This window comes from Sander lucioperca, chromosome 13 (genome assembly GCF_008315115.2).
Source record: "Sander lucioperca isolate FBNREF2018 chromosome 13, SLUC_FBN_1.2, whole genome shotgun sequence".
Classification (NCBI taxonomy): Eukaryota; Metazoa; Chordata; class Actinopteri; order Perciformes; family Percidae; genus Sander; species Sander lucioperca.
The window spans coordinates 23,600,671-23,611,613 of record NC_050185.1 but is presented as its reverse complement, the minus strand read 5'-3'; the positions used below and the strand labels follow the sequence as shown (position 1 = coordinate 23,611,613).

Sequence of the window (10,943 nt, the reverse complement as noted above, 5' to 3'; positions counted from 1 at the left end):
GATTGCCAGCTGATCAGACCACTCCCAATAAAAGGAGGCTAGATCTCTTACTAGAGGAACGCTCTGGACGGATGGACCTACCGTGTGCTGCAGCGGACTGGCTTGCGGAGCTTCTTTCCCCGTGGTGTTGCTGCGGACTGGATCTCCTGTGCCCTGGTGGAGCCGACTCCCAGACTCTGCAGTGTCAACGCTCACAAAACTCCGACTAAAGGGAAGTGGTCCTTTTCTCCCACACTGATGCGGTGTGTGTTTTTTTTTTAGCATTTTGAGCTAAAGGAGTCGTTTTTAGTTGTGGTTTATTTCTGTGAAGGTGCCAGATCCAGGGGCCGACGACAGAGCAGCAGAAACGGCAGTATTGTTGACGAGCCCACATGAAGTACAGGAAAGGAAAGTCGTCACTCTAGTCATCCGAGACTGTTTTAAAGTTGCCGGGCTAAGAGTAGGCTACCCATTGATTTTACATTTCTCCACTGACAGAAGCAGAACGGCACCACAGAATTCCTGGTCCCGGATCTCTGGATTGGAATAGGTTATTCGAAGCCCCGCTGAAGCAAGACATTCCGGGCCGGCGACCGGGGAAACACGGAGTTGACTCCAGGCTGGACTGGACTCGGGTATTGTTTTACCCTGGGACAGAACATTGGACGATCCATGGTTTTATGGTCTCCCGGGTTTTTATTTGAGGAGATGCCATTCTAATATTGTTTTAAACTTTAACTTTTAACAGAATAAAATACTATTTTTATACGAACCTACAGTGTCCTTCTCGCTGTGTTGGTGTGGCCCGGGAATCTAAGTTTAGATTTATTTAAAATTAACAGACTTTCATCCATTGCTCTGTTACATATACAGCAGGCCACATATTACATAGGCTATGGTGAAAGCTCTGCGTGGAGCCTCCACAGAACTATAAAACAAGCTCAAGTGGTCTGTTGTTTATACTTGTGCGGTGGTGTGTGCGTCGAGCCGGTAAGACAACCAGCCACGCTGAGGCGGGACTAAAATCTGCAATGGAAAACGGACGCACAGTGTGTCGAGGCGAGTACAGTCGAGTCGAGCAGGTACCATGTAATGGAAAAACGCCATTACTCACTAACATTGTTATGGTGTGGGGGCCATTTCAGTAGATTTACTCACTAACATTGTTATGGTGTGGGGGCCATTTCAGTAGATTTACTCACTAACATTGTTATGGTGTGGGGGCCATTTCAGTAGATTTACTCACTAACATTGTTGTGGAAACACAATAAGCATGGAAACTAAATGCACACTTACTGCATTACTTCAAATACTAAGTTACTCATCTAGTAAACCAGTATTCATATGAAATAAAACGATAAAACATTGAGACCATTCAGCAAAGGACGCTGGGAAATAACCAATTCAACACTGGTTGCTATGGACTCGTCACTAGGCTTCCTCAGTCATTGTATATTTTAGCATATAGGTAAAGCTGCCGAAGCTGAACATTATATTCCAAAATATGTTTATTTTTAAAGCAGATTTTAAATTACATTGTAACAATTTAACAATTCGCCCTTATCAAATCCAATCGCGGCACGGCTGTCTTGGAACGCAATAGACAGATGCTTAAATTCAATTAAAATGTAACAGTGAACAATCAGTGTTGTACCTACAGTCTGTTGAGATGCCTCTCCAAACGCAGAAACAAAGCGCATAAAAGTCCAAATCTACACAAAACCCGCAATCAATTAGTAAGCTGACATCAAATTATATTATTATATACATGGCATTTAGGAAACCTTTATTGCAAGGTTTGCACGGCAAGATGTCCAGACTAGTGCAACAGTAATTTTGTTTTTTTTGCGTCCTGCTGCTCCCATCGTCAGCCAGGTAATATTCTTTTTACTTAAGCAGTATATGAAATTAGATGCATTACTTACCACCATTTAGTTTTTTGTGTTATTTAAGATATTTATAAAATATCTGGTCATGCCAGACGTAATTATTCCACTCATTTTTTAAACAATGCAATTACCCGTTTGAGCAGTGCTCCCTCTGCCCCCCAGCAAACTCATGGGTCAGACCCATCTGGTACCGAAGGAGGGCCGAGACTGAGAGCTACATGGAAAAATATGCACCAAACAAGCCACTTTGAAATTTTGCTGTTTTCATGAATACAAAAGTTGGGTGACCCCCCAAGACTAAAAAATGTTGGGTGACCCTCCCCTCAACAAAGAATAAAAAGACATGACCCTCCCCTATTTTCCTCCGGTGGTCCATTCCATAAAAGAACGGTCCCTTATCTAATTTTATGGATTCTTCTGAAATAACACTTTCAGTGTTTGTCCCACCAAAGACAGATTTATATTCATCACGACTTAAAATCATTCGCACTCTTTCTTTTTCAGCTTCCTCTTTAAAGGTCTCTTGAACTAGGCCTACTTCCAGCCATTTACTCACAAGGTCACATATTTCTGTTGTCAGTGTGTTACAAGCATCCAATTTCAGCACAATCTCTGGCGTGCTAAGAGAATTGCGTTGAAGTGGCTCATAATTTTGATTTACACGGTCGTATCCACTCAGAGGGCCAGATGTACTAACGCTTTTGCGCCCACTTCAGACGTATTTGTTTCGCAACATGTGCGTAAAAGCATGGTGAGGTATGTACAAACAGGCTGCACTGAGGTAAAAGCGCAGACTGCCTGTCGCGGGAACTGAAAATGGCAAATTGCGCTTTTCCGTGTCATGCATATGCATTCACGGGAGGGTCAAGGGGAAAGTGGGAGTTTCCCATAAAGAGATGGGAGGGGAAGTGTAAAGTGCGCCTAATTATGTATTCCGCGGTATATACAAAAACCACCCGTGAAAGCGCGCCTCTATTTTGCAGTGAAAATTCTCCGCCTCTTAAAAGCAGGTGTAAACCAGCCACAAGCAGGTTTCCTGGCATATGCCTCCTGGTGAAATGGCAGCAGTAATCCGAGCAAGACGAAGCTATAGGCCAAGGAGACGAGCTGAACAAGGATCACACTTTTTCAGTTGAGTGAACAGGAAATCATTAAGTGTTACAGATTAAGCAGCCATGCAATAATGTAGCTCAGCGTAAATTCTTTCAGGAAGACCTACCAATTAATCAGTTCTCTCTCTGAATCGAATCAGCGCTGGAGGCGTTCACCTTCCTGATAAGCCAATCAGAATCGGCCACGAATTTCATAGGCCAATCACAGCGTCACAACACTGCTTTAAATCTGCTTCTCTCCCTGTGCTATCAGCTGTCATTTCAGGAAAGGCGTTCATCCCTCCTCCTCCCCTTCCACCTCCCGTCATAGTGATTCTCCGGGTGTCGCTCCGGTGCCTCCTTCGGTCTGGTCTTCAGGCCCTTCTCCGCCACCACCAGTGTCTGGATTCCACTGGGGGGTTATATCATGGTTCTCTACCCCTATATTAAATATATTAATATAACGATGGAGTCCAATCTCCAATACTCTGTACAGCTATTTGCTCATGTACATTAAACATTTTGCATATCTGCAAACAAGTCTCTCCTGATTTAATTACAGTTACTGGAAGAAATCAAAGATGACATTGAATCTCCGACTCAGCGTTCACATTCCATTCCAGCAGCTGTTAAACTCCTCGCTACATTACAAATATTGGCATCAGGATCATTTCAAACAGTCCTAGCATCAGCAGTGGGAATATCTCAGTCTGCACTCAGCCGTATCATAGCACCAGTACTTAACGCTTTGCTACAGCGCAATTTACGGTATAGTGGGCGGAGAAAGGCGCTGATTACCCGATGAACTGCAGGTTTAGTAAATACGTCGTAAGCTGAAGTATCACAGCGTGTACTTTCTGCGGGTTGGCCATGGCGCTGATAACGCTACATTCACAAATGTACGTACATCTGGCCCTGAATGTGTTGGTTTATTTTGTCGAGATCCTCCTTCAAACTGACTTTCTTAAGCTTAGTTATATCTTCTCGTGCTATCTGCTTCCAAGATTCATAAGCTCTCAAAAATGCCTTTACGTGCCTTTTAGCTTCCTCTTTCACTCATTTGTTTGCCTTTTTGTAAGCTTTCGTTTGCGAGAGACTGTTTCTTCTGGGCCTCTAGATTTCTCTTCTGTTGAAGGTTCATCATCAGGGCTTAAATCTTTCTCTTCAGTGGATTTTTCCTTTTCTCCTGACACAGACATGTTTGTACTGCTAATTGACCAATATGGCGTCAGGTGGAGGCTGCAGGTTGGCAGGTCCTGCGAGCTCACCTTCCTTAATACGTTCTGAGGAGTCGCCATTTAACAACAATGGACCTGATGCTGAATTACAGTTGCCTTATCTGAGAAACAGTGGGCGACTACATACAAATCAGTATGTGGTTATCACCTTGTATGTGCTTGCCGCGGTGTTACTGGCAACCTGGAGTGACTGGCAAGCTCTTTGCTGCCGGTCGGATTACAACGCAACGCGCCACGTATGTTTTAAACACGGACGCGCAGTTGTGCCTTTACCGATCAGCTCTCGTCTTGATAAGCGCCGCCGAGGATCAGCTGTTTCAACCTTGCTGTGCACTTTACTCTTACTATGCGGGGATATACATCTAAACCCCGGACCTGGCGGCGGGGAAGAACAAACGAGAGTAAATGGCGTTTTACCCATGTGTGGATTGCAGTCACATTCGCAGTGAGCGGGGATATACATCTAAACCCCGGACCTGGCGGTGGGGAAGAACTAACGGGAGCAAATGGCGTTTCACTTATGTGTGGATCTGCAGTCACGATCGCAGTGAGTTACTCTTACGAGCACACACAAACAAACGGACAAAATTGCTTGCCACCAACATTGTGCACGGCGGAGGAAAGATCTGGAACTTCGAAGGTTTCTCCTACGATAAAGTTAGATGCGCCTTCCCCAGACGGTACCGAGACATTGCGTAAAAAGAACTTGTCGGGTGCTTTGGCACAGACACTACGCACAGATACATTTTGTCCGGATACTGGGGTAAACAAACGAAATGGTGCTGTGGAGAAAGTTGGAGCGGCATGTGATTCGGTGCGCTCGTCTCATCTACTCATACCGTGTCTCTCAAACGCTGTCACCAAACAACAGAGATACAGACTATTTCAGACTGTTAACCATGCTAAAGTACTCTGGGACCCAAAGGTTAAACCTAAAGGTGTATTTGGGGGACACCTAAATATAAGAAGCGCTGTATCGAAATCTGAACAACTTGAACAGTTGCTAACACATTCCAACCTTGACTTTTTGTGTCTTTCTGAGACTTGGTTAAAACCCACCACTTCAAATAGTGCTGTTTATATTCCAGGCTACAATATCTACAGGCGTGACCGTGGTCATGGCAAAGGGGGCGGAGTAATGATTTATGTCAAGGACAGTTTTCAGTGTGTACACATGGAATCAGTAGGAGATGTTTTGGAATGTGTGGGGATAAAAATTAGGCTGTCTCCGGAAATGTCATTCGCTGTTCTTGTTTTGTATAGGCCTCCGACAGCAAATAATATATTTTTTGATCACCTAACTGCCATTCTTAAAAAATGTGATGCGAAAGAAATACTTCTCATGGAATCAGAATCAGAATCAGAAAGGGCTTTATTGCCAAGTACGTTGCACATACAAGGAATTTGTCATGGTGTTGTTGGAGCATGTCACACATACAAATATAAGAAGGATAAAAAGAATATAAACAATATTAGTATAAACATATACACACAGTATGTATTAATAACGATAAAATAAATTCAAATAAATAGTAAATTGGATTGATAAAAATGGTAGAAAAAAACTAAAGGAGATTACTCAAAAATTTAATTTTACACAAATGATTGAAAAAGCAACTCGGATTACTAAGACATCTCAAACACTTATTGATCTAGTTTTTACTAACAAAGCTGACCGTATTGGTAAAGTTTATAATTTAATAACAGGTCTTTCTGATCATAATTTAACATTAGTTGCAAGGAAACTGTCAAAAGTTCGTTACCGAAATTTAAATAAGGTTGATATTAATGAATCTGTACTCTATATCCCCAGGAAAGATATTGAGAGGTTTGATAATGAAATAAGACAGGTAAATCATACGCGGAGTTTGCGAAGAACACATTGATTATTCTAAAACAGATAAAATAATACAATCCTTATCGAATTCAAAAGCTAAAGATTTCTGGGAACTTGATAGCTCTCTCATTAAAAAACATAGGGAGATTTTAATACCAGCTATAACATATATTGTGAATAAATCTATTGATGAGAGTATCTTCCCCAGTGTTTTTAAAACAGCAGTTATAACCCCAATTTATAAATCAGGAAGCAAAAATGAAATAAGCAACTACAGGCCTATTAGTATATTGCCTGTAGTATCTACAATTCTTGAGAAAGCCATGATAGAGCAGCTAACCGATCACTTAGATTGTAATAATTTGTTGCACTCCATGCAGTTCGGTTTCAGACGCAACCATTCCACCGATACAGCCTTCTGCTATCTGATAGAAAGTATCAAGGCCAACTTGGACAGAGGGGGCACGGTGGGTGCCGTGTTTCTGGACTTGCGAAAAGCCTTCGACACGGTAAACCACGGTGTCCTCCTGTCTAAGCTCTCTAAGTATAATCTGTCCATGGAGACATTGCATTGGATACAATCATCTGACAAATCGGATGCAATGTGTGAGGGTAAAAAATACATTGTCCTCTCTGAAACCCTGCACAAATGGGGTCCCGCAAGGATCCATTCTGGGACCCTTGTTGTTCAGTATTTACATCAATGATCTTCCGGCTGTGTGCAAGGGCGTAGAGATCATCATGTACGCAGATGATGCCGTCATCTACGTACATGGGAGGGATATGGAGCAAGTAGCCACTAAATTGTCCTCAGCCATGGATAAAGTAAGTAATTGGCTTAAATCTTCTTGCTTAACACTAAACACTGAAAAAACTGTTGGAATGTATTTTGCTAAGTCCAACAAAGTTAAAGATATGCCTAACATCTATTTCAATGGACAAAAAATTAACATTGTGACAGAGATAAAATATCTAGGTGTCCATTTGGACCAAACTCTTAAAAAACATATTAAAAGAATGTGCAACTCTATTAAATATAATATCTTTATCTTTAGACACATTAGGAATAGTTTGACAATTGAAGCATCTTTCAAGTATTTTAATGCCATGATCTCACCACACATCACCTACTGTTTGTCCTGTTGGTCTCAGGCCAATGAGACTACACTCAAATCCCTCAGATCGGTCTATAACCAAGCTGTAAAAGTGCTTGACAGAAAAGCCTTGCGCTATCATCATTGTAATATTCTGAGTAAATATAAAATATTAAGTTTTGATTCCCTAATTAGATATACAAACTTAAGAACCATTTTCAAAATTGTTAATAATATTGCACCACCCTCAATGAAAAAATTCATAGAACTTTATTCTGAACATACGAACAGAACATTGCGCTCCACTGCTCACAGGAATTGTGCTATCCTGAAAAGATCCTCTGCCTTTGCACAGACAGCTTTCTCATTTAAAACCATTAAACAATGGAATCAACTCCCAGGCAGTCTAAAGTTGTCTGTAGATTTGAATAATTTCTCTCGAAACTTAAAGAAATACATCCTCGATAACCAGCTATGTGAGCATCAGCACACTTAAAAGTTTACAAATGTAATATTGAAGTAAATGTTTTTGACTATGTTGTATATATTTTAGGCTGTGATGGTTTTTTTTGATTAGTTTTTTATTTAAACATCTGATTAGTGTTTAACTAATCTTGCATGTATTTGTTAGTGCTACTGACAGTTGTTTGTAATGTAATGTTTTACTATTGTGTGCACCTGCCCGGGGACTGCAGATGGAAACTAGCATTAGCTAACTCGGGTACAAAACATCTTTTTGTAAGATTAATGTATTTTGTACATTGTCCCTGACAAATAAACTAATTAAATAAATAAATAAATACATAAATAAATGTATGACTAGATTTGAGTGATTCAGGAAGCTGTGGTTATATGAGGGCTGTGTAGCCTAACACTGCTCACCTCAAATGTTAAGATAGGCCTACTCAAATTGACAGTGAAATACTAAAAAACACTTTAAATATTCAAGAGAGCTTAATAAGAATTAGAGTGGCTGAAGTTAACTTTCGAGATGTAAAGCACTTTACCATACAATTTCATCACATTTCACAACTTTTAAGATTTAATATCCTGATAACCAGAGTCTCTCACTGCATCTGTAGTCTTGTTAAACTTACTACCAATTTACGACCTTGCCTGGTTGTGTGGACGGCGTGCAGCATAGCAGACAACTCAGATGTAGCGTTGAGTTTTCACTGTAGCGGCCCTTGGATCCAAAAAGAGAGTCTCAACTGATGCGTAAGGTGTCTTTTATTTAGTTTGCCAGACCAGCATGACGTTCAACATGCGTTTAATCCATCGTCACCTTAGCACCGTGAAAACTGTATTGAAAACATAGATACAACAATCATTTCACACGTGTTTTCACGGATACAAACTTCATTCTTCATTCTGTAGGCCCAAACAGCTGCGTACCATTCATACCCGCCAGCTACCTTTTAAAAGCTCATCTTCCCTTGTGCAAAACTACGGTGCCACCAAAGGGACACATTTCAACATTACAGGTGTACAGAATTTCCGGTCAATCACATACAAATAACATTAAAGCACATACAAAATATAGAATCATTTGTGAATAAGTTACAAACATTTACACAAATATTTTACAATAACCCAACCTATACTTATTTCATTAAATCAGCAGCATACATTAAAACTCCAAAGTGGTCCTTTACACCATCTACGGCCTTACAACTACATTTGCAAAGGTGTGCCATAATTTTCTCGCAAGCCAAACAGAGCAGACTGGGCTTTTCAGTAGTGTGGGCTAAAATAGGGTGAAAACAGGTATATTCAGTTTGAAAGAAAATTTGGATCGTGCAACAAGGCAGGACGGCTTGGTTCTTTCGGGGAATGATTTCAGAATGTGTGTGTGTGTGTGTGTGTGTGTCTAAAAGAAGGGGAATAAATAAAAGATTTCTCTGGCCTTCTGTATAAATAGAACTGCTAGTAGTTATAGAGAAATTGTACTATGTTTAACTTACTGTATGTGTCTTACTTTGTTTACCCCATCAGGTGATCACCTACTTTGCTGGACGGGTTTTTGACCCCAATGAAGCAGAGCGTAGCCGTGTAGCCTTTGCTGGAGAGTTCTTAAAAGGTGACGCCTCTCTGCTGATCACTGACTTGTCTCTAACAGACTCAGGAGAGTACAGCTGCAAAGTCAAGACTGGTGCACAATACCATTGGAGCACCATCAGCCTCATAGTACTGGGTAAGTAGTGCAGACAACACTTATTAAATAAGAAAAAACAGAGACAGAGGGAGAACACTATACAACTGGAGGTGTCACGTAACCCCAAAGCCTTAAGCATTAGAGCTGTCATTAAATGGGAACTCCGGCTGATTTTTACCTGAATCTTGATCGCTATACATTTCAGAGTACTGTCGATAGGAAAAAAAACGAGCAAAATCGGTGCTAGCAAACTGGAGTTGCTGCAGCTATGTCCAGAGCTCCCAGTTAGCTAAAATGCCAGTTGTCGGGGCATCTTATAAAGAGTGCCTTTGTGCCTAGCCAAGCTAGCAGGCCCGACCAGCATCTTTGCTTTTGCTTTCTCTTTTTCATCTCTTTATTTATGATTCAAAGGATTACAACAAGGTACAAACACAAACTGAAAATATTTTACATTTTAACCAAATTATTCCCACTTCCCCACCCTGCCCCATATGTAGGTCCTAAAACAAGTAAGAAATGAATAAACATTAAAATTACTAATCCGTCAAGCAGAGTTAAGAGGTCCACGCACAATGTTTACAATATGTCAACTGTTTCCACATTATTATTTGACCCAGTGTCCATATCATTATAGAACTGCAACATTTTTAAAACCTTAGTTATACCATGCTAAGGAATTACAGTTTACAAAAAAAAAAAAAAAAAAAGGATTAGGAGAAGATAATAAGTACAGTGATCTAAGTAACAGGTAGAGATTTTAAATGTTCCAGATAACGTATTATGGGGCCCCAGATATCTTCAGATTTATCAGCCGAACCCCTCATGTCCAATTTAACCTTCTCAAGGCTGAGGAATAGCATGAGATCTTTGATCCATAGAGCACCTGTGGATGGGAGTGGTGACTTCCAATTTAATAGTATTCTTCTTCTTGCAAGAAGCGACGCAAAGGCAACAATGTTTTTTACTTATTTCCCAGCTAACTGATGATCAGGCATAACTCCAAAAAGAGCTAGTTCAACGCACGGTGCCAAGTTTAAATTTAATGAGGTAGAAATTTAAAAACTTTTAAAAATGGTATTCCAGTATGCTTGCAAGCGATGGCAAGACCAGAACATGTGTGTCATATTTGCTGGAGATCTGTGGCACCTGTTGCAAGCATCTGTGATGGTCGGATAGATTTTAGAAAGTTTGGCATTTGTGTAATAGATACGGTGGAACACTTTGAATGGTATGAGTCCAAGCCTAGCACAGGACGTGGTGTCATTCACTCTCTTAATAGCTTGCTGCCAGATCTTAACAAGGGGGGATCTTGCCATAGTAAGCAGTAGCTTATAGATCTGAGAAATAAGACCCTTCAAATTCCTGGGTGTTCCTAAAATGAGATCAACAACTGAATTAGGAGGAGTGTTGGGGAAAGAGGGATGGTGTAATTTACTAAAGTGACGAATTTGGAGGTATCGGAACAGGTGAGAGTTTGGAAGGTTAAATTTATTAGAGAGGTCGCTAAAGCTGGCAAAAATATTGTTTATATATAGGTCTTTTAATCTGGTCAGACCCAATTCTTGCCATTTAGAGAAGGTGACGTCTATATTAGAAGGTATGAAAAGATGATTGCGTATGGGACAATGTTTTGAAAGCTCATGAGTCGAAAAAAATACCT

At 40.7% G+C, this 10,943-nt stretch overlaps 1 protein-coding gene across 1 annotated transcript in view; it reads left to right on the top strand.

Moving 5' to 3' along the window:
* The window catches only part of LOC116052867 (CXADR-like membrane protein), a 173,616-nt gene that overhangs the window by 142,304 nt on the left and 20,369 nt on the right, over nucleotides 1-10,943 (top strand). Inside the window, exon 3 of the mRNA XM_031303695.2 lies at nucleotides 9,124-9,322. Within this exon, the coding sequence (XP_031159555.1) occupies nucleotides 9,124-9,322 (199 nt within the window). The remainder of the gene's footprint in view (nucleotides 1-9,123; nucleotides 9,323-10,943) is intronic.